At 39.3% G+C, this 24,381-nt stretch overlaps 3 protein-coding genes across 4 annotated transcripts; 2 read left to right on the top strand and 1 right to left on the bottom strand.

Moving 5' to 3' along the window:
- Nucleotides 1-6,229: 6,229 nt before the first annotated feature.
- On the top strand, nucleotides 6,230-7,749 carry LOC311488862 (apolipoprotein D-like; the record flags this gene model as incomplete). The annotated part of the gene is made up of 4 exons (XM_084545720.1): nucleotides 6,230-6,349; nucleotides 6,461-6,582; nucleotides 6,700-6,788; nucleotides 6,869-7,749. 4 exons carry the CDS (start codon nucleotides 6,230-6,232, stop codon nucleotides 7,108-7,110), a joined length of 573 nt encoding a protein of 190 aa, XP_084401846.1. The 3' UTR covers nucleotides 7,111-7,749.
- A 1,315-nt stretch (nucleotides 7,750-9,064) lies between these two features.
- LOC311490038 (apolipoprotein D-like) lies at nucleotides 9,065-10,325 on the bottom strand (the record flags this gene model as incomplete). The annotated part of the gene is made up of 4 exons (XM_084547376.1): nucleotides 9,065-9,349; nucleotides 9,439-9,524; nucleotides 9,958-10,079; nucleotides 10,206-10,325. The coding sequence occupies 4 exons, from the start codon at nucleotides 10,323-10,325 to the stop codon at nucleotides 9,078-9,080; spliced, it is 600 nt and encodes a 199-aa protein (XP_084403502.1). The 3' UTR covers nucleotides 9,065-9,077.
- A 5,108-nt stretch (nucleotides 10,326-15,433) lies between these two features.
- On the top strand, nucleotides 15,434-18,261 carry apoda.1 (apolipoprotein Da, duplicate 1). Of its 2 annotated transcripts, none has more exons than XM_084545673.1 (5): nucleotides 15,434-15,648; nucleotides 15,774-15,938; nucleotides 16,767-16,888; nucleotides 16,988-17,073; nucleotides 17,245-18,261. In XM_084545673.1, the coding sequence occupies exons 2-5, from the start codon at nucleotides 15,825-15,827 to the stop codon at nucleotides 17,478-17,480; spliced, it is 558 nt and encodes a 185-aa protein (XP_084401799.1). In that variant the 5' UTR covers nucleotides 15,434-15,648; nucleotides 15,774-15,824; the 3' UTR covers nucleotides 17,481-18,261. The 2 variants fall into 2 exon arrangements, with proteins under 2 accessions (XP_084401799.1, XP_084401800.1); XM_084545674.1 differs by having other exon boundaries at nucleotides 15,616-15,648; nucleotides 15,800-15,938.
- Nucleotides 18,262-24,381: the final 6,120 nt, after the last annotated feature.

Below are 24,381 nucleotides of genomic sequence, written 5' to 3'. Positions count from 1 at the left end.
AAATCCCAGAGCTGTAATTATCTGGTTTTCAAAAAAAAAAAAAAATAAATAAATGCCCAGCGATCTTTGACCACCAGGTTGACAAAATCACTTACAGCCACTTAAAGAACCCTCAGTGACTCTTCAAACACGTGCAGAAAAAATATTCTGTCTGTTTCTGTATTTCCTTGTATTTATGTATTTATTTTTTGCTGGAAATGACACATGTAATGGAGAACGTACAATCATATGCGACAAGCTGAGTAAACTTTATTGTATTGCAACAGTTGTGGTGAATAATATCAGTTAAGTTTTTATATAAATCTTAAATACAAATAATGAATACAAAGGATTAGCTAAATCAGTATACCCTTAAGGCAGTGAGTTTTGCTCATACTGTCACGTTTTTAACTTGTGCAAAGACCATGTCGAATTCTTGCCGCCATCTTTGGGAAATGCCGTTGCAACCCTTGGATTTTATTCAGAATTGTATTTATTGTGCATCATCCAGACGGTTAAAACGGACTGATAGGATTCTGGAAATACCTTCAGAGCAGCAGAAACCGTTGTTAAACATCATTTTGTCGTTTACAGCATTACCCCGCGTTTATTTTTCATATAATTCATAGTCAGATGTGTGCATTGAACGTAATTCGTCAAACGTTAGCTCCAGTGAACTTTTTGGAGAGATCCTTCATAGCGCCTTTTCAAAACGCCCAACACTTTGATTACGTTTAGTCTCTCAAGTGCAGCCTGAAACTTGGAGATACCGCCGTGACACATGTTCAAACCTCGCCTGGCTCTCAGCTAGTTAGAAAACCTTGCATGCAAATCTTAAGCGGTTCTGACATTTTGTGAGTGAAAATGACGCCAAAAGGTGAACTGCAGGAGCCTCCTGTCATATTCGTTAACGAGCAGAGGCCGCGCCGCAGCTGCCAAATCCGGGGATTGGTCTCCTTGGATTTTCTGTTGCCTGGTTAATCTCATTACAAGAATGAATTAAAGGGAAAAATTGCTGACAACTTAGATGGAGCCCTGAGGAGGTCATATCAGACAAGACAGAAGCATTGTCTAGCCTTTCCTAATCCCCCTCACACAACACACCCGGGCTAAAGCCATGCATATTCTGCCAGTTGCATGAAGCAGATTAGATTTCATGAGACTTGTACAATAAGGGGCGAACTGCAGGTAGTCTCGATTTGAGAATTACCCGTCATAAACTCGCACCACATAACGCTGATTGAAATTATGAACACAAAGCATAATGTGAAAATATGAAATTTCATAAATATTTGCAGCTGTGAAAGAGAAAGAGACAGCATCCAATGTATGTTAGCAGCATTATCACTTCAAAAAGTGTCATTTGCAGAACTTGAGCTAATTATCAGGTCAATTACACGGATTTCACGATACTCCTTTAATCGCATTGGCCTTCAGTTTAATCACTGACTGAGGTATTAGTAGCCTTTTATAGAGTTTACTGCTCACATTATTCAAATTAAGGTTTTATCATGGAAACGTTTTGCACTTCTATGTACTAGTGGTGCACATTTTTCACATTTTGCTTTGATTTAAAAGGTTGTTAATCTAATACTTGATCAAACACTGAACAATTAACGGGCACCATTGTCGCCAAAGATAATGACGATTTGATTAAAAGCCCAATATGTCAAACACAAGGAGAAGCATGAGGGAAATGACACAAATACTGAGAGATGATTGTTTAATTGACTTACCTTCAAGTTCACACCAGTAAAGCAGAGCCTGGGGGCTGGTTTGGTCCGAATTCAGGTAAAAAATACAAGTGAAAATGTAACCAAAAAGCCTCCAGAGAGCTCACAGGACTCGTCTCTCTTCTGTCCCTCCTTCACTTCCAACTAAAACGACGTCCCACTAAACAGCCAACTGGTTGGGGTGCAGTCTGCTGCCAGCTAACTGCCTTAACTAAAAAAGACCTTTTAAATACCGATTCATTTCATCTCCATTAGCTGGCCTTATCTCCTGCAGTAAGCCCTCCCTGTCCTGACATCACTGTGATCTCCCGTCCAACTGCTTGTTGCACCTTGCAACTGATGTGTAATTACTGAAGCAGTACTGGTACTAAGCATGGAGTGCTAAACCTCTTTCAACGTTTACCTCACTAATCCCTTGTTAGCACTTTAGGCCATGGTTAAGACACCCAAATGCTTAGCTTCCTTTTCCAGCAGCAAAATGGTCAACCCCTCCTTAACTGCTCTGTGGCCACATGCAGAGAAACCGCACAGTGCTGGCTGTAGACTTTAGAAATCCCGCAGATCCGTCTTGTTTTTCTTCCTCACATGTCTAGTTTGGGTGTCAGAGGTATTGCTCTCCCCGGGGTGCCGAAGAGTTGACCCAAACACGCTTGGTGGTAATTTGCCAGAAATCCGACTAAATGTTGGACGGATCATCCTCTCAGACCTCTTAATCTGACAGTTTGCGCTCACCAACCGCTTACAGCATGGGCCCTGCACTTATTTGAATGATGTTTTCCTAAATGCCTGGTGGGCGGCTAGGTGTGCTCAGCTGGTGGGCTGGTAGGAAATTTTACTAAACAGCAGACATAATGCGGAGGGGGTCAGTGTGTGTCCCTCAGCAGTCTGCAAGAAAGCGTGGAACCCCTGGAGAGCTGAGTATACCTAGAGTTCAGCAAACTGCTGTGTTGTTTTGTTATTTGTGAACTCAGTAGACACATCATCAGGTTGTGGGACAAGAAGCAAGTAAATCGATGTAAAAGCCAGACTGCTGGTCAGCAAGTTTGGTCCAAGCAAATATATGTCAACCACTCAAAAAATCACTTGAAGATGACTTGCTGATGTGTTCCTGTCAAAAGTAAAATTTGTAATGCATTTTTGCTCATGAAAGGTGCTGCATATATTGCTCGACTGCTGAAAAATATATTAGCCTTGTTTTCTATGCGTGTTACCTACAGACCTGGAGACTATCGGCCTGTGACTAAATTTTTTACCACTCTGTTTTCATGAATCATTGATTACCTTGTCTCCGTTCAAACAGAAAAGGAGCTGTGATTGATTTCTTCTGGAAACCGGAGGAAAGAGGAGCCTGGCCAGAGTCTTCTTACATGAAGAATTAGTCAGCAACAATGCTCAGTGGCATCCAAATGATGCTTAGACTCCATAGGTGTCATAATCACTGCACCAGGTTACACCACAACTGTGCCCTTGACATGAGGCAGGATGGATCCATCAGCTCTCCTGTGACATCGCAGTTAGCTTGTTATTTACTGAAACTCATAAACCAGTTCTGCTTCTGTCGATTTAAATGGTCTGTTGAGTCATAGCCAAATGATTTTCTGCTTGGGAAGCCAGTAGGTTTACTTGTATATAAGTAGAGTCACATTCACAACAGCATTCATTCATTCATTCATTCATCTTCTGTAACCGCTAGTACCTGTACCGCTTACACCTTCGACAGGTCGCCAGTCTATTGCAGGGCTAACACAGAGAGACAGACAACCATTCACACTCACATGCACATCCACAACAACATTATATTCTAAATTTCACACAAGATTGTAGATAAACTCTCAACCTTGTTGTGTTGTAGCCGTTGTATGGAAGCCTAAAAGTACTAATAGTTTTGTTTTATTGGTACAATGAATCTAATTTAAGGACTATGACTTCCTACTAATATCTACAACTGATTCACACACTGACTCCAAACGGTCATCTCTTCACAGAACCCGATCAGATAGATCACAACTTAGAGATATACTATATATTATATAGATATATGATATATAGATATTTATACCTTTTGGACATGAAAAACATAAAAAACCTATGAAGATGCCGTAAAATGTGAAGTTTTGTTAAAAATTCATCTACACAACAGAACAGACAAGAAGCAATTAACTGATTAATGATTTGACGTGATTTCATTTGCATTAATTAGCAACCGTCTTGACATGATCAAGTTGAGTATTCAAATATAAGGATTCGCCGCTGATTTTCCCTTAGTCATTTCTATTATTGCAATTGCTTTTAATATATTTTGTGGTTTGGATGAAAGAAGAATTGCAGAGATGTCAAGCTTGAACAATGAATTCATTAATCAAGGAAATTATTGTCGGTTTTATCCTTAACAAAAACCGTTATCACGTTCAGATCAAATCCTAAAAAACAAGCCACGTTTTTAGTACTCCATACTAACATACTCAAGTTCCTTGGGTAACATTTAAACTTATGTATAGTTTACATTTTGAGCTTATAATGTTTTTGATCCATTAAAGGATTTGAAAATGTTCCTCATTGATAATTAGATTCAAGTTTAAAATTACCGACATAACATTTTAACCAAATGTTTATAATTTTCTTGTCTTTTCTTATTTCATAACAATCTGTATATACGATATCCTTACTAGTGTATCCAGTGTAAATGTCTTTCAGCCCTAATTAATGACAATAATTATTTGTGATTTTATTGCTTTGTGCAAATTAATTCAACCAAAACAACAAAATTAAGCTAACACCTATCATTTGTATGCATTTAATAAAACTATTTAAAACAGGATTTTACAAAGACGACAGAAAAACGTCAAATTTGAGATAAAATCTGTTCATGTAAACAGCACAAACCAACATATTTAAGGCTGAGCTAAAAGGGAAATAGCAGCAAATTTTATGTCTCCAACATAAATTCAGAAACAGAAGTATTTGTAATACTTGAAGAAACACATAGAGTATAATGATATTATAGCATTATAGCTATTCATCAGTTTTATTAACTCGTGTTACACTCAAGTCAGCAGAAGTGTGTTTCTTGACTGAAAAAAAAGAAGAAACCCCTAATCAAGGACTTAGGAATTAAGAGAAGAGAGCATTAAGGCATCTAAACCTCTAATTTAGGAATCTCCTAGGTGTAAGCTTTTTATAAGGGATTTCTCTCCGTGCTGCTTGCACCCAGCATGATGGTGTCACAGTGAGGTGACGGAATCAGAGCAGGTTTAACGTCAATAAACAGGCCCGGCTATAAATTCACTGGGTCAGCGCAGAACTGGACTCTATTCCATCTTCTAATTACAGCAACAATCTGGTGTCCGGATCTCCCGTCTTTCCTGTATTCCTCCTCATCAAATGACGACTGTACCCAAAGCTGTAATCCCACTAAGTTGGAAGCATTACCTCTTGATTACAGTGAGATCCAGAATAGTAGGATAACATTTGGTTTGAAGACTCGCTGAGCAAAGACTGAACATAACGCAAAAAAGGACATATGAGTGAAGGCAGGGGTTCAATTAACACTTCCTAGTTTTAAAGACTTTCTCTTATCAAGGGAATAAAGCTCATTTTAGTAAGTTTGCAGGTAATCTTTTGCATCAGTAAAAGAAGAATGTCTTACCCTGTGACCTTCTCTGTCTCTGATACTGAGTCAAAGAATCCCAGCTGCAAAATATTTTCTGACGCACTTTAAAGAAAATAAAAAAAGATGAGACAGAATAGAGAGATGAAATGAGTGTTTGGAAAGATAAAATGAGGCTAAAGTCAAGATTTCATCTCTCTATAAAACTGTAGACTCTGATAGCATGTTTGTTTGTGTACAAGACTAAGATACATACAGGTAAATGTTGGAAAATTGGTGGTAATGACACAGGAAGTGATCACGTAAAATGCTTGGTGTCAAAGAGCTAACATCAGCCGCGAATCCTGAGGACACCGCTGACAAAACTGACTTGTTTGATGTATTTTTTATCACACATCAACCTCCACATAAAGAAATCATTATGTAAAAAACATTTCTATAACAAACACTGTCAATCATGAAGTCATGTACAACTGTTATGCTGCATACCAGTAAAATATCTCAGAACATATATAGTTTATTCTATTATTAGTTCTCAAAATACTTGCTGAACAGCCAGGTTCTGTTTGAAAACAACAAACCTTTACACAAACCTGACAATCATACCTTTATCTGTCTTCATACACCTTATATGAATGTGAACAGGTGCCAAATATCTCACACAGCTCTCTCAAAATAACCTTGAATGCAAATAGGAAGGAGGGGCTGTAAAGTGTTGTCACTGTCTGACGGGCCTATAAATATACCATCACAACTCTAAACAGCTTCTCAGCAAAACAGGTAAGAACACTCTGATTCAGCCCTGTTGATCTCTTCTTGCAAAGTTCTAACTGGTGACTTTTATTTAAAAACTGGCCTCGTAAATAACTATTAAAAGATATTTTTCGTTCTTAATAGGTTGTATAGAAAAATGAATGCCATCCAGGTGCTTTCCCTTGCTCTGCTGTCCGTTCTGGCAGCCAACGCTCAGGTCATCATGCCTGGAAGATGCCCTGTGCCTGCTGTTCAGAAGGACTTTGATGCCGCGAGGGTGAATACCAAACCGTTCACAGCGTACCAGGAGAAATGTTTTAATTCACGGCCTGAAGTTTCAGTGTATCTTCATCAGCATTAAATTCAGCTTACTGGGTTTCATCTGCAGTATCTTGGTACGTGGTATGAAATCCAGAGACTGCCACACACTTTCCAGAAGGGCGAGTGCAGCACTGCCACCTACAGCCTGAAGAGCCCTGGAGTCGTTGGTGTCCTCAACAGGGAGCTGCTGTGAGTCCTACAGCCGCATCTCTTTTGTCATTTGACCACTAGAATTTCTTTTAATGAGAAAACTGGATTAAATAAAAATGGTAATAAACAAGAATGTTTTAACTTTTTACTTTTTAGAGCTGATGGGACCATTAACGCCCTTACTGGCTCTGCCAAGGCCCAGAGCGCCTCTGAGCCTGCAAAGCTGCTTGTCTCCTTCTTTGAGAGTATGGACTCCTTCATTTATTTTTCTTTACAAAGATTACTATGTCAACACCTTCAACATGTTTTCTCTTCATGCTTTCAGACTCTCCCCCTGCCCCATACTGGGTCCTGTCCACCGACTATGACAACTACGCGCTGGTCTACAGCTGCACTGACCTCGGACTGCTCCATATGGAGTTCGCCTGGATCCTGAGCAGACAGCCCAGCCTGCCTGAGGAGACGCTCGAGGAGCTGGACAGCACCCTGTCCTCCATCGGAGTCAGAGTGGACAAGCTGCTCACCACAAACCAGGATGCAGCTTACTGCAGCGCCATGAACCAGTAAACACTGTTTTCACTGAACATCTCTATGCAAAGTCAATGCAATAAATACTTAAAACCAACATGCATGTTTAAGTCTCTGTCCTTTAAGTCTCTGTGGTGATCTGATTAAATGTACACCAACGACACCGCTATTTAGTGTCCAGGAGGTAAATATAGACGTATGGTACCAACAAATATGAGTGATGATCCAAGCTTTTTTATGAGTAACCTGCATATGATCAAGACTGTTGTTTATATAACTTAAACTTGACTAAATAACAGAAACACAGCTTGATAAAATGCAGTACAGTTCCCCAGTACCACAATCAGATTATCTTAAAATGGTTGTGCTGTTGATTTAACGCCACTTTACTTCATTAGACTGCATTAACTCTTAGTCTAATAGTAGTTAGTAGTTGTATAAGTGCAACTAACAAAATGCCAACACTGCCTACACGTTCTATTGTTGTATCTTTCTGTTTTATGAACTTCAGATTGTAAACGAGGGTAAATGAGACATTTTTCTAAATCCTTTTATCCACTATCTGTAACTTCTTGTCCTTTAGACGTCGCTGGAACTGCTTTAGCTGGCACTGGGTGAGAAGCAGGGTTCACCTAGGACAGGTCGCCAGTCTTTCACAGGGCTGACACACACACACACACACAGAGACAAACAACCCATTCACAGTCAGGGCAGTAGTGGCTGGAGAAGCAGCTTTAAGACTGTAAGGTCATAGGTTCTCATCCCCTTTTAGTCCTTGGCTGAGGTGCCTTGAGAAAGCTCCAAACCCCCAAACTGCACTGTGGGCGGCGCTCCACTGGCAGGACATTGCTCTGAGCGTAGACACTGAGGGATGAGGGATTAATACAGAATTATTATTATTATTAATACTCCCAATTTAGAATCACCAGTTAATGTACTATATGAATGATTTAGGACTGTGGAAAGAAACTTGGAGCAAAAACAACATGAAGAAAGGCAACACAGTCACAAGAACATGTAAATATCATCTCAGATCCTCGACAGATTTGAACTAAGAACCTTTCTTGCAGTGAGACAATAGTGCTAACCACTGCATCCCTGATTTTTAATGATATGTTTGTATGCGAGAGTTCTCTCAAGGTGCTCTGGCTTCCTCTCGCCTTTCATAGACATGCTACTTAGGTTGATTGGTGATTTAAAATAGGCCGTAGGTGTTCATGTGAGTGTGAATGGTTGTTTGTGTTAGCCCTGTAATAGACCGTCGACCTCTCGCTCAATGATATCTGGGATAGGCTCCAGCCCCCCTGTGACCCTAGAGGGCAAGCGATCTTGTTTAAAGCACTTTCTTTTGTTTAAAATAACCCTTACATCCAGACTGACCAGATCTTAGTGTCATCTTATATACTGGCACCCAGTCATTTTTAATTTTAACATTTTACTGACATTTAAAGCATGCAGTTTCTTGGCTCCTCTTATATAGCTGAAGAGCTTTGAGCCTGTTAGTGCAGCCTCAGATCATCCAGCCGTTCTGTCCCTGTAAGACTCAGATCAAAACCAGCAGAGGCCGAGGTTTTGCTTTAGAACTTCTCTCTGAGGATCTGAGCCTTGTGGAGTCAGTAACATTAAAGTGTTAATTAAAAAAAGATCTTTTAGAAGCACCTGTCTTGGTTTGTTCTGTTTGTTATAATCTTTTAATTTATTGTCATCTCAGTTCATTTATTTCATCTAGGTCAATTTATAATCATGATCTCATCATTTTAATTATGTTTTTTTTAATGGTGGTAAAGAAGACTGTATGTAAAATGCTTCAAATGACCCATAGTTAATTTTATAACACTAAAATTAGGCTGGAAAGAATACTGAAAATAGGTTTTTATAAAGATTATAAAGAGTCTAAATATTATGATCAAAACACTGGTGGTAAAATACAAAACTTTAAAATCTAAATCAGTCTTTGAATATACCGTTTATTTTCCAAAATACACCAGAACATTTTTTACAGGTTGTTACTGTTTCATCGACAAGGCTGTTGCTGAGTACTCGTACATGGGGCTGCAGTAAGTCTCGTCCTGGTTGGTGGGGACCATCTTGTCCACATTCACTCCAACAGAGGACAGGATGCTGTGCAGCTCCTCCACGGTCTCCTCAGGCAGGGTGGGCTCTCTGCTCAGGATCCAGGACAGCTCCTTGTGGAAGAGGTCAAAGTCGGTGCAGCTGTAGACCAGAGAGTGACCCTCGTAGTCGGTGGACAGAACCCAGTAGGGCCCGGGGGGAGAATCTGCAGGAGGGACGAGTTCGAAGGGTTAAAGACGCAGGAATATGAACTTGGATGTTAGAATTCATTTGTAATGATTCAAACGTCCTTACTATTAAAGGAAACCTGCAGCTTAGCAGGCTCAGCTGGGTCCTTGACCTTGGCGGTGCCGACGATGGAATTAATGGTTCCATCATCACTAAACAAAAGAAAATAAATAAATAATGAATTTCCTTTCACTCAGAGTCTAACCTTCATTTCGTGAAATTTTATGCAGTCTAAAGAATCAGTGAGCGACCCTGTGTGTTCACAAGGGAGGACGTTTGGCCGAGAACATTCGACACCTGATTCATTAAAGGTAAAATAAACGTGGCTTTACTAACCAATACCAACACATATTCATATATGGAATGACTTATATATCAGTGCTTTGTGGATTTACACAGACATTTAGAGAATGAAAAGACATTTGCTCTCAGTTTTACTATTATTTTAAGGACTGGGCCAAAGACAGCAACTGAGGAGCTAAAGAAATTATTTGAAGTGCTGCTAAAGAATAAAGGTATATTAAGGGAAGTCAGTGCAGCTGCAAATGTAAATTCAGATGTTTCTAGGTAGAGTGGTCTACTTACAGCAGCTCACTGTTAAAGACTCCAATGACTCCTGGGCTCTTCAGGCTGTAGGTGGCAGTGCCGCACTCACCTTTCTTGAAGGTTGCTGGCAGCTTCTGGATCGCATACCACTTACCAATGTACTGCAGAGGAAGAACAAGATTTCACACATTAAATAAAAAAAAACAACAACTTGTTGGCAGGTCATCCTCTAAGTATGCAACACACGTTAACAAAAAAAAATAAAATACAAGGAGTTTAGAATTCACCCTGGTAGCATCAAAGTTTGCCTGAACGTCAGGTTTGGGACATCTGCCGAACTTCAGCACCTGAGCGCTGGCAGCGAGCGCGCACAGCAGAGTCAAGGAAATCACCTGCACGGCCTTCATCTTCTCACATCAACCTGCCGAGAACAAAACAGACAACTGAGTTAACCGAGAGGGAAAGAGAAGGAGACGTGGATGGAAAGAGTCATTGCTGCTGCCTGCTCACCTGTTCGCAACAATCTACCTCTGTGCACCTCTGGCCCTTCTTTTAAAGACCCAGACACCTGTCGCTTCATCACTGTTCACATTCCTGAGCCCCTCCTCTGTGTGAGGAAGAGGTGGAGAGAGAGGGAGAGTGCACACCTGTTCAAATAAAAACACAATGTGAGGAGTATCACTGATGGCAGCTTAGTGATGTAATCTGGAAGCATCTTATTCATTTACCTTTAGTCCATTTATCTCAGTGAAGCATGAAGGTAAATGTGAAAATTACAAGAAAACATAAAAAATATCTAAATATAGTGCTCCAGTAGACAGGGCTCAGGCAAGAAAGACTGAACTAAAGACACACATTCATTTAAAAAAATAAATAAATAAATAAAAGTCTGTGGACTTAAGGAACCACATTTCCCCTTAGGTTTGTTTGACTTTAAAATGAGTAACTGCTCATTTCTACTCATAAATATTTAAATCTGATCATAGACGTTATCACTGTTGGTACATATGTAATGTGGGAAAGAGATAATTGGTGCACGATAACTTTTCTTAATAATCTTTGTTGTTAAAGGATAACATTGTGAGTTCACTTCATGCTAAGTGTATAGCTACAGCTAGCATCTGGTTAGACTGGTTGACTGTCTGAAGAGCTACACACGACCGTCTGTAAAAACACAAAGTGTCAATATTGTGCAAATCTACGGAGGACCAAGACTGCCATAAAAAAATAAATAAATTACAGACATTAGTTTATGAAATGTGACCAATTAAAATATTAATTAAACTTTATTTAGTGTCTTTCCTGATCCCTGTCAGTGAGCGTGAACTCATACAACAAAACCTAAACACCTGAGAAATGACCTCTGACCTTCTAACGTAACACACTCAAACATGAAAATAAGGTTGTTATCTTAGCTGAGGGATCGCTACATACTGTATCAGCTTAACCAAACACTCGCCCCTCTCAGTGCGGTGATAACATTCACCAGTTGCGGGGAAAATAAATGAACACAGGTTGAATAATATTTAACTAAAATGATTGATCAAGGGTGGCCAGCAATAAAACTCTGCAGAGATTTACGGATCTCTTTCATAACAAGAGTCTGTTATGTTGCGACTCAGATGTTGTTGAGGCTGTAGTCAGCTCTTTATTGTGATTATAAATATATGTAAGTTATCGAGAAAAAGTGCAAAAACATGACAAAATAAAGGAAAAAAGGAGCTATTTTTCTGTCCTTTTTATTGAGATTTTTTTTTTTAATTTTCAGTCACAGTTCAGGAAAATTGCAAATAAAGTTCTTAGACAACTGAGGAACGTCTACGATACAACTAATAAAAAACACCACCATAACATTTAACATACAATGTATAGAAAACCAATACAATACCAATAAATAAACATGTGATCATAGAAATATATATATATATATATATATATATATATATATATATATATATACTTAAATATTGAAATTGTGAATGAGGAATGACCCTTTGTTGTAAACTTTATCAGTAAATAACGGTTAGCTAATTATGAAGCTACAGTTAGACTGGACCATCTTTAGCTCGGAGCTACACATAATCAAGTCTGAAAGACCATACTTGTACATACTTATTTGTGGAGGACAAACAGAAAAGTAAAGGAATTAATTAATGACCCAGTAAATAAATGTTTTGGGAATTTTTTTACATGGGAAATTACTTTAATTTATCTTTACTCCAAAAAGGTATGATGTTTAGCCTAATTCTCCGTCAAACTAACCAAAACAATTTTTTTTTTGAAGGATATTTACATATATATATTATGTGTGTATATATATATCTATATATATAGATATATATATAGATATATATCATTTTCTCACTGTGCAGCTCCTCTAATTTCTGTGTGTTGTGTAACCTTCATCTCAACCAGTGAAGTGGCTTCCACACTTCCATGAACGCTGTAGTAACTCAAATTCTGAGAGCTGTCAGTTCAGTTTGGGTGGAACGTTACGCACAAAGTCGTGACCTCCGTTGTCCCTCAGCAGCAGGGATAATTCTCAAGCTCGGTATGTATATGATTTACTTTAAGGTGTTTTGACCCACACATGTTTAAACTACAGCGTGTGTAAACAGCTGGCTGAGACCCAAGACCTGTGACATGTCAGTCTTTGCTGTCGCTGTCACATAACATGTCAGTCAAGTATAGATAGTGTAACATGAAGGACTCTTTAGGCTCCATGCCAGGTGATGTCTTTTTTAACATGTAAAAAGGCAGAACTACATTTTTCCGTCACAAATATTGATTGATTAACTGATTTATAGGTGAGTTGTTTGTATTTTTTGGTTAAAATGTGTAATTTTTTACAGCTTATCATGAGAGAATTTTAGATTCAAAAGGATTTTCTCTCAGCAGAAAAAATAACATTAAGGAGGGCTAACAAAGAAGTTAACACACAAACAGAAACACAACTATCATATGACCATGATTTATTTAATGCTCTCAGACATTAAAAGCTGAGTTTAGGTTAGACTGAACAAGATTGAGAGACTTTAACCATGGTAAGCCCTGTAGTGTTATCCTAAAGGGCCAATTAACTACATATTAGCATCAAACTCTGCAGTCATTGTTGCATTTACAGCTTTTTCTTGCTGCCCCCAAGTGGTCAAAAAATAAATTAATGCAGGTTTAAGGTTGTCCTAAAGCAACTCTGCACTCTCATTCTATTCAGTATGTCTACAGTAATCATCATAGCACAGGGTTCTAGCATAAAAATAGCAGCAGGACTGATGCAATATATCGGAAGTAAGGGACTGAAACAACAACATCTGATAAACGTTTTTTAGCAGGAGACTAGTGTGCATAAGGGTGAACAGAATGACTAGACTCAAAAGTTAGAAGTTTGGATTACACCAGTGTCAGAGATGAAGAGGCCACTTGGATGAGCGGTGAAACACCTTCAAGAGAACTCAATGTGTACCGTCGCCTTTGTTTTACCTCTGTTTTTATCTACGACCTGGATGACCGAGTGTGTAAACAACCAGCTCCTCCTCAGCATTAACATGTGCACAGACCCATGCCTGTTGTTCAAGTGGAAGTTAAAGCTTGCTCTGACCCTTTGTTGGCCCTCTGACTGGTTCCAACTTCCTGTGTTACTGTTGCTAGGTTACAAACAATGGCAATTATGGGGTCCTTTCCCATAGAAAAACACTGACAACCTGCAATAATAGGTTGGAGGTGAGACGGTACTAAATGACTTGAATTTTCACACTTTTTGTTTTGGTTATTTCCTCCTCATGGCTATTATTTGTCTAACCCAGCAATAGTAACATAGAAAGCAGAAGGAAGGTGGTCAGCAGACCAACCAGAAAACCAACAAAGGGTCAATAAGAGAAAGGTATTCAGATTAACCTTCTCTGTTTAAAGTGGTATTTTTCAGTTGTACTTTGTTTAGTTTGTTTTTTAGATTTCTTTCTCTCTAAAAAGTAGAATACGACTGGCGATGAGTGGCTGGTTAAAGTGTACCATCAGTATGAGTATGTGGCATCTATAAAAGCTTTTTCTTCTCCAGAAAATCCACAAATATCATGACAATGGACTCACTGTTTTACATCTGAAAGCACCAAACGAGGAGACAAAGGGAGAAACTGAATTATCTAACCATGTGACTCACATGCATGCAATCAAAACAAGTAAGCCGTCTTTATTTTCTGCATCTTTATGTTCCTCACTCTTCTTATAAAATTTTCTAGCCTGGTTGTCTCTCCTCATGATCATCTGACCGGTTGAACTCACTGCCTCCATCCAGAGAAAAACATCCATCGCCTCTGCTTTAACCGAGCTTTGATGTATGCATGTGCAGCTAAAAAGTCGCTCCTCTCTGAAGTGTGTTAGCTATGAAATTGAGCCTTTTGATCTTTTTCTTCTTCCATTTAACCTTGTTTGTAGCCTGGGAGCTTTTGTCTGGAACCAGGCAGCATTTATTTGACGGTCCTTGCATGTAATTGACAGTGTTTGGTCCAGAGCATATTTAGACAGCAACATTGCTCATTTAAATGCGACGCTGTGGGCTGAGATGCTTCAGTTCATGTTTTCAGCGCTGGAGCATTCTGTTAATTGACTCACATGTCTGAGATTTGGGATTCGTGCATATTTGATGCATTTGAAGCAGAACCATGTTGCTCCAGTTAAACGCGTCTGGTGACAATTGAGTTCGCAACGCTAACAGCCTCACAAAGCCAGTAGCATTGCTTTAAATTCCTCTCATCCATCTCATTTGGGGTAGTTCTTTCTCTTATATGGTAATTTAACATAAAAGAGACACAATTCACACATGTTGTGACTTAAAATACACAGCCACGAGAGCTAAATCAAAGAAGCTGAGACATTTCAGCGCATGTCAGCCCATTACTCTCCAGATACATGTTTCTCACTAATTAACACTTCCTGGACTGATGTGTGAAAATCATGCCCTTCTGCTGTGTGTTCCTCAAAAGGACAGTGCAAAACCACAAATAAAATATGAGAGCAAAGGAATCAAAATGGCCTATTTATGGGTGTCAAAAGTGTAAAAAAAACAACATGCATGTGACTGACACCATAGAAGAAACATCAAATGCACATAGATATAGATAGCCCTGTATTGGTGACGTCATTTTTAACTTCTTTTTATTCAGGCTAATTTCACTGATAGCAGTTCACTGCCCCTTGTTTTTTGTATATTTAGTATTCCCGGACCAAAATGGTGGATCAGTAGCCTGACAGTGAGCTACAGAGGTCTGTGGCCATACACGACGTCGATGTAAACAAGAAGGGATATTATTGAATTAGATAAAATTTAATTATTGTATGTTGTTTTTTTATATAACCAGGTCTGATTGTGCCCAGCAGCTCTTTAGATTTGTATATCTGCTACTCTCCTCAGCTTTAAATTTAAATAATTCAGATGCTGGTTGTTCCTATTAAGATATCACGCAGCGTTGCAAACCGTTAAATAAATCCTCTGACAGAAAACAAATCCCTGTCCATGTAGAGCAGGGGAACATGCAGATTGTTTTCCCGCTGGTATGTCCCCCATGACTCCAATTAGCTAATAACTTACTTCATGTCTGAAATAAAGCTGTCGCCCACACAAAGACGCCCATTGATGACACAGAGTCACAGAACGGCAAAACCTCCCGAAGAGCAACGTCTTTAACTCAAATACCAGAAAGAGACGACACATATCTGAACCTACGGGACACAGAGGTTTGAGAAAATACTTTTAAATTGTAGCATTTTTTTGTTTTCTTGAAGCGATATTGTCTTCTTTTAAGTAATTGTGTTACGAGGTATCTTGCTTATATAAAAATCCTTGTCTTGCTCTTTGGCAGTCATCTCGGCTTATCGCTACCCGCAGGTAACGAAGGCCCATCTTTACCACCATGTTATCTCTTGCTCTGGTTTTTGGGCTCGTCCTGCCGGTCATCAGGGCCCAGATTCCCCACTGGGGCCCGTGTCCAGAACCAGCAGTTCAACCCGCCTTCACCCTTAAACAGGTAAGAAGCAATATGTGGAGAAGATGTTGAACAAAATGGATGAAATGATTCCTTCTTATCTTCTTGCACAGCTTGAAATAGTAAATAATTAAAGCACTAACTCATAATAACAACATAATTTACCGTTCCTAGTGTTTGCAGTGAGCACACACGTTTACTGGCTCTAGTTTAATCAGAAATGCACCAAGTATTTTATTATGATTGATTCTTAATCAGTAGCAAATAGTCATTAATTAATAAACCTCTGCAAGATCTTAAAATAATGACGGTGGTGAAGTATTCCGATCGTTCACTTAAGAAAAAGTACAGAGCTTTATTAGCATTTGTCGTGGTATTAAAGCAGAACTTCTATGTGTTGCATAATAACATATTATTAGAAATAGCTAACACACCACATTTAGCACTTGTAAGCATTTGAAAAAGGGTTTATGGCTCACTAAAACTAAAACTAATTAATGTGTCTTCTCCTGTAGGCATCTAAATAATATTACAGTATTGTAACGGTGTGTTATATTAAGCTTATTTAAGCAATGCGTGTAAATGAGCAAATAAAACTCTTAAATAAATGTACTGTAGGAGTTAAGGGTGGCTTAAAGTAGAAATACATGACTAGAATATTAGTAAGTCTGAACTGAACATATGTACATTAGTTCAGTAAGTAGGATATATTTTATTGCCCTGAGGGGAAATTTGACTTTGTCCCACTGTCACTACTGAAAAGGTTTGATTGTACACCTGTCATGCGTTTTACAGAACACATTAAAGTATGTAGATTTATTCATAGTGTCACCTCACGTGTCTCTCTCGTGTGCGCATTTCCCCTCACAGTTCATGGGGAGATGGTTTGAAATTGCCAAACTGCCGGCCCAGTTTGAGAAGGGTCGCTGCATCGAAACCAATTTCACACTGAAGACAGACAGCTCCATTCGGGTGGTCAGCTCTGAAATACTGTGAGTCCCACGATGCAACTGTGGAGTCGGGAGGTAACATGTGCACGCTTTGCTTTCACGTTAATCCAATGTGAAATTTGTCTGTCTCGGATAAAACAGGAAAGGAGAGCTGAGGAAAATCGAAGGGACTGGTGTCATAGAGGATATGAAGAATCCTGCCAAGCTGGGAATAACTTATTCATACGGTGAGGGGGACAACATTAGGTACACTGTGAGAATAAATGACTGTGCTGTGTTGTGATGTATTGTATGTTTATCAGCCATATATTAGATAGACTCTCCCTCAAAGATCTGCCTGTTTTCTTGTTTTGTGCTCCAAGACATACATCTCATGTCTTCTTGTGTGTTCACCACAGTCCTTCCCTACTCCCCTTACTGGATCCTGTCCACCGACTACGTGAACACTGCCCTGGTGTATTCCTGCACGGACGTTCTCAGGCTCTTCCACGTCGACTTCGCCTGGATCCTGAGCCGAACACGGACCCTGCCGGACGAAACAGTCGAGAAAGCCAAGGAGGTCTTTGCCAACAACAACATCGACGTGAGCAGGATGATTCCCAGCAGGCAGCAGGGCTGTGAAAAAACTCTCTGAGCAGCGATGGAAACACAACATAACACGGTGGCAGCAGGGGGGAAATGATGCAAGTAAAAAAGAAACATCCAGAAACATCTTTGACTAATATTTTAAGATGAATTAAAGTTTCTCTCCTGGTTTGTGTGTGGAGTTTTTCTGGCTATTTAAGTAAATGTTTACAGCATTGTAACTGTATGCTTGCACATTATAGGAAGTAGTTACTGATGCTGTTTTAAGTTTAGCAGCATAAATTAATGCTAAGTCATAATTTTACCTAACAATGTTTATGATATCGTAAGCTGAAAGGCAATCTTTCCTTAGACTTAGATTTGTTGCATGGAGAAATGCTCTGTTTGCATCATACAGTCGTTGAATTATCTTGGAATAAAATTATCAGAGTCATCTGGATATTTATTACACAAACTGGAACCATAAGGATCTAATTAGGATTTATAAAAATCACTGAAACTGACTTCATGTGATCTTTGTTGGCTCTAAAGTTGTTGTTTTTTTAAGAAGGCATCAGTGTGCAGTGCAGGAGCAGCTAATGCAAACATTTCTAGACGGAAATCTCAAAAGATGTTCATGAAAGGTGTTTACTTTACTTGTAAATCTATTTAAAGTAGATGATCCATTTAAAATTCATTTACAAAACATTATCAGACTATATCCGATACTAACCTACAGGGCTTATTGTAGCAAAGGAAGACATTTGCATGAACAAATGATTATTGATTAGAAGTAAATGTGCCCATTTCAAATTCATTCCTAATATTGAGTTATAATCATAGACGCATTAATTTGCAAATTCAGTTTTGCAGATGGTACAGGTAAGGTTGCTTTATTACTATTAACTAACACTGATTATCCATTTGTTGATTACATTTTTGTCTGAATCTGCATAAAGTCAAATAATTCCCTTCTGAATTGGAGTAGAAGAATAGCAGATGGGACTTTCTACCACAGTATTGTAGTGTAATGTTAGATGAAACGCGTATGGAAGTGGTTTTAATAATGTAAGAAAAATAAACTTGGTATTAAATATGCAAAGTCTTTGAATTACACGCTCCACAACACATACACACACGTGGAAACAGTTTTCAACAACTAAAAACATGAAAATGAAAAAATTACAATGAAACCAGATTTGTTGATGAAAGATACATCTAGAGTACGCAAATATCAGTAAGTATTATTTGAATTTTTACACAATTTAGTTAAATATTTAGCTCAAATCTCGAAGCGGAACCTTTGTTGCCTGACTCGAATTTCACGTCGGATTTATTTTTACTCGGCCTCAAGCTAGCTTAGTAGTTGGTGTCTGTAGCCTCTCTATCAAATAACTGGTTGAAATTCCGACGAAAAAAAAACTCTTCTGTTTTGTTCATGCATGAAGCAAAGATTTTGTGAAGTCAAACATTGTGTGTTCTCGTATAAGTTAGTTTTATACAACAATGATCGTGGCAGCTTCGACTAGCAACGGTCCTAGCAACAGTCTAAATGATGCGTTCACTTACTGTAGTACGTAGTGGAATCTGCTTTAGGAGTGACGCGTTCACGTTGGTTCTCGTCGATTAGAGGAAAAGGTCAAATAGGAACAGAGCCAAATGTTGTTGTTTTTTTTTTTTTTATCGCTACAGTGGATAAGAGTTGTCCTGAGGTCGTCTCATGAGAGATGCCAAAGGCAATGATTCCCACGTCCTTTTACAGTTCTGCATTAAGATTAAAACATAAATAGAAACGTCCTACGGGGCTTAAACCAGCCACAGAAAACCACAGAAGAAGAAACAGTGCTTCTTCTGGACAAACATTTAAGTAAAAACAGAGAACACACATTTAAAAGTGAGTTCATCACTTTAATCCTCTACACACCTAAATCGTTAATTTTTTTAATCATTAAATAAACATCATACATACTGTTATAGGATAAAATAAAAAGTAATTTCTCATGTGTCTGAGAAGTAACTCCAGGGATGAAGAGAATAAAGGTGCTGTTGAAGAGTGTGAGAATTTATAGGGCAACCTTTACAAAGGTGAAGAGCCTGCAATTAACAACTGAAAAGTGAACATCCAGTGATGATCAGGTGAAGCTGACTGTAAGAAGAAGGAATTTATGCAATTAACGTTGTTTTCACTGAGAGGTCGCAGTAACTTCATCTACATCAACCAGTTTTCTTGTGTTTACTTCACTCGTGTCAGATAATTGGACTTAAGTGGGCAGGACAAGGTTTAAGTTGTTAGCAGTCCTAAAACGTGCATGTTTCTTGTAGTATAAGACCCTTGCACAGAAATAAAGAGAAGGATCCTGATGACAACATCTTTATCCGGCTTCATGTTGAAAGAGAAGATTTTCTTCAGTGCCAGCAGACGTTCTTGTACAGTCTATTCTTCTCGATATAAGTTCAATCTCCAATTTTTTCCTCACATGTATCCTCACAAATGTGTACTACGTTCTTGTGGCAGTTTCCATTGTTCAGTGTGAGACCAAGCAAAACTGAAAGAGGGGATAGTTTTTAGCAGAGCATAAATCAGCACTGTGGAGAATGTATTCACAGGTCAACATATATCTGACTGTTTCCCTTCTGGGCTCACTCTCGTTAAGCGTTTTCACAGTCTGACATCCTATAACTGGAAGAAAATTTTAATAGATCTGTCACAGGGGCATATGCTTGCTCCTATAGCTGACACCTTTGTGATAATTAGGTGAAACAAAAGCGCAAGATCGCAAGATATATCACACCCAAGTATTCATGAGCTTAAAGTAAAGTTGAAGAAAGAGCCTTCTGTTATTTTCTTTATAAGCTGATTTACATAAAAACTGGCAAATGCTGGCAAAATTATAGTTTAGTATAGTTTTATTCGCTGATTTGTGTTTAACTACGGTGAAGTTCCAATAACAAAACAAAATCGCTGAAATTTTTGTGGTTGCCCAGTCAGTAAACTTGCTGACTGGCTTTCTTGGGTTAAGTTTGTGCCTCCGAGCTGCATGTTTGCAGTCTGGCAGGCTGGGGGAAGCACAGGACTGCTGATGGAGCAGACAGCCAGTAAAATGCATACAACTCAGCATGCCTCATCTCTGGAAACAAACCCAACACAAACCACAGTATTACTACAATAATCCCTCCGTTTTTGACAGAATTGGGGCTGTGTAAAGTTTGAGACATCTTTTCATTTCTGTGTGATGCCAAACAAAATGTTCTTGTGTGTGTGTACAAACGTACTTCTGTATTCTTAAACATGACATATTTATGTGCAGAAATTGTAAATGACTTGTACACTGTCAAGAACTGCTACAAGATTTGCAGTTTATTCAGTTTATTATGATTAATTGACATGTTTTATACTGGATGTCAACAGGCAGCTCTGTCTTTGTGCAGCATGCATATTTAGAAAATCAATATCTGGGTTTGACTTGCTAAACAAAGAACTGCGCAGTTCCCAGAGGAACACGGGAAGGACAATAGAAAGTTAGTCAGGCACAGCAGTAAACACATCTCCAGTTTGCAGCAGTTGGCAAAATACCAAGTAGCAAATAAAAATGATATTCAGCATAATTCTCACCACCACACCATGCGCACCGTATACTGAAGTACAGTATGTCACTGTCCGACAGTTGAATACACATTTATGATCTACAGTTTGATTTAAAAACAAATAACCCGATAATCTAATAAACAGCAACTCTAGTCTGATTCATGCACACACTGATCAGGCATAACATTATGACCACCTGTCTGTGGTCTAATACTGGGTTGTCCTGTGGTGTCTGGTAACAGGATGTTGTTAGTGGGGGGCCTTTGGATCTTATGGGTTAAGGGGAGGGGCCTCTTTGGATCATCCCACAGATACTTGATCAGTTTGGGATCTAGTGAATTTGGAGGCCAGGTCAACACCTTGTGCTGTTCTTCATGTTTTTTTGAGTTGTTCCTAAAGCGTTTTTGTGTGTATATGTCTGTGTCAGGCTGTATCCTGCTGGGGATGGCTGCTGTCATCAAGGAGTGTCATTCATTCCTATGGGGTGGGGGTGCCTGGCCTGGTCTAGGTGGGTGCTACATGTCTAAGTAACATCCACATGAATGAATGCCAGGTCCAAAAGTTTCCCAGCAGAACACTGAATTGTCACAAGATGGTCAGTGTTATTTACTTCTGCTGTCGGTGGTTTTAATGTTGTGATCGATGTAATTTAATGCTGATTTGATAGAAAACAGAAAAATAAACAAAACCAAACATTTCCCAAGTCGACCGCTTGTCAGTCAAATGCTCAAAATAAGTAAGGGGTCAGCTTTGGCAGCGTGCCACTGCTGTTATCTGAGCTGGGTAGTTGCTTATATTCTGGATACTGAATTATTTTGTCAAGTTGTATCTTTGAGACTGCGTATCAAGTGAAGTCTGCCATTTGTGTTTGGGTGCTGCTGTTCAGGAAGTAGATGTCTTGAAGCAAATATTTGATTGGGGAAAGAAGTTGGGTCACACACAAATACAGAAGCCCCCTCCATGTAACAAGACCAGACTTAAACTTTGCCCAGATTTAGATTGGAGCTCAACTCCACAAGCAGCAGCTGTATCTCTGACTTCAGTATAGATTTTCTGAAATGGTTGAATTAACCTGCACGCCTCCTTAACTAAACCTGCAGCACTTCCAGCTCTAATGATCCTCTTATTTTTTTTCCAAGTGCAAGATATCTTTACCAGTCAGGTAATTTGAAGTGAACTGAGGAGGAGTCTGTCATCTTCAAGTAGGAAACTGTCAGTCAGAGCAGATTGAATCTATTAGCGCGTTATGTTATTCCACCCCTGGGCGTCAGAGCGCTGCTGGTTCCGCAGCAGGAAATCTCTTTACTGGTCTCAAAGCATTCCTCGTGACCCCGCCCCCTTTTTACAAACTGTGTTTTATAATGTAGTGTGATCTCTGTCCCGAGGCGCTGCTACATCAAACAGCCGCGACTTGGTGCCATATGCGACACAGATTCCACGCAGACTTCTCTCAGCAGGAGCTCTGTGGATGTGCTTTGCACGAGGCTCATTTAGGGGTGGCAGGTTTTATTCCCCTCCGATAGAGACGTGTACCACTTAACTGTCTCCAGGCCCGATGAACCAGCTCCCAGTCCCCTGGCCTACATTTATAAAGGGATTTTAGATGTTCATTCATTTAAACAATCAGTGTCACACTGGCTCAGTGCGTTCACAGTGACAAGAGGAAAACCAATTTGACAGTTTGTGCTAATTTGTGTAATTCCTCAGTGGAGATATATCCAGGCTGCAAGATGAAAAAATAAATAAAAAAATACTGTGTTGTGATTGTTAGAGTCCAGCTCTGAAGCTTTGAAGGGCTTTGGAGAAAAAAAAAAGAAAAAAGTTTTTACTCATTAGTCTAATTTAGAAACAGCAGAATCAGGGAGATTTTACTGTGAGTAAAACAATAATTAATCCCTTTGGAAATGTAGCCTCAGATGTATGCATATTTAAATCCAGTTTGATCACAATGTTCTCATCTTGTCCTTTTTTCCTGCATCGTTACTGTTTATGTTAGACAGAAGACTTACCTTTACTTGCAAAGATAGTTTTCCAACTTTAGTCGACCTTAAGCTGTCGTAGCACCGCCAAGCACATGCTGTGTGTTCAGCGTCCACATACTTTTGGCCGTGTAATGTCTACGGCGGTGACGAAAGCTATTGTCCCAGCAGAAACAACATGACAACAGGAATTCAGTCGCCTGTCTCATCATTGCAGATGATGTGTTTAGTGTCGTTTGCGAAGGCTTTAATTAGGCTCAAAATATTGTTTTCTTCCATGCACCGTCTGAGATTTCTGTGTTTTGTGCGTTTGATGACATGTTTGAAGACGGCACTTTGTGTACAAATAGGAGCGTGCAGTCTACACAGAATGCAAGCAGACTATAAATGTACGAATACAGGTAAGTAAACAAACTTTGTTCATGCGACTCAGAGTTTAGTCTAGTTTCTGGGCTCTGGCAGGAAAAAAAACAAACATCTGAAGATGTCACTGTGGGGTTTGGAAATCTGTGATGATTTATTTTTAGATTTGATCTTAGGAAAATCACTAAGCCTGCAAGCTGATGATTAGTTTCTTTATCAGCTACACGCACAGGACATTTTAGTATGAACACATGTGCAATTGAATGCAATCCAATTCAACAGCTCTACTGTGTTCTGCTTTTACGATGCTTATACATTTTTATTCTTTCAAGAAGGTGTTAATATGACATTATGTGTGAGAGGTGGACAAAATATCACTTCTGTACAACACGACCGAATAAAGTCACTCGAGTCTGTTGACCACTCGCTCCTTTTGTCTAAAAAACAGGGTTCAAACTATGGGTAGGGTTGTCCTCTGCTACAGCTTTCCATTGCACGTTTGACTAATGCATTTCATTTATTTGCCCACGAAAGGGAATGACTGTTTCCTTGGAATAACATCCACAAAAATATTGAAGCATTTCTGCCTCTGCACTGGATTTCAGAGACTGTTAAATGCAGGCTACTTGCAGGAACAGAGGATGTGGCACGTATTCCCGTGCATGTTCATGCAGTTCTCTCGCTGACCTCTGCCCTCACAAACTGTCAGAGCCACAGGAAGGCCTCTCTGCAGACTCCTCAACAAGTGCATTCCCAGATCCTTTTACTTTTATCACCCCCGAACCCCTTCGACCCTCCAACCTCTCTGAGGCCACTTTATGAGAAAATTCCTGGCTTTCAGAAACAACTGAGAGGCAGCCACAGTTTCGTTCTGTTATGTAACTTAATTAGAAACTTCATTGTTATTACTTCCACAGATTTTGAGGATCTGTGTCATGACGTTCTCATCCACTCACAGAGACTAACTCGTCTCCAGAGGTACGGTGGTAGATATTTTTTTCCCCTACATTTTTTTGTGGAAAGCAAACCAACCATTTACTGTC

This window comes from Chelon labrosus (assembly GCF_963514085.1).
Source record: "Chelon labrosus genome assembly, chromosome: 6".
NCBI classification, from domain to species: Eukaryota; Metazoa; Chordata; class Actinopteri; order Mugiliformes; family Mugilidae; genus Chelon; species Chelon labrosus.
This window is presented reverse-complemented; position numbering and strand designations above follow the sequence as displayed.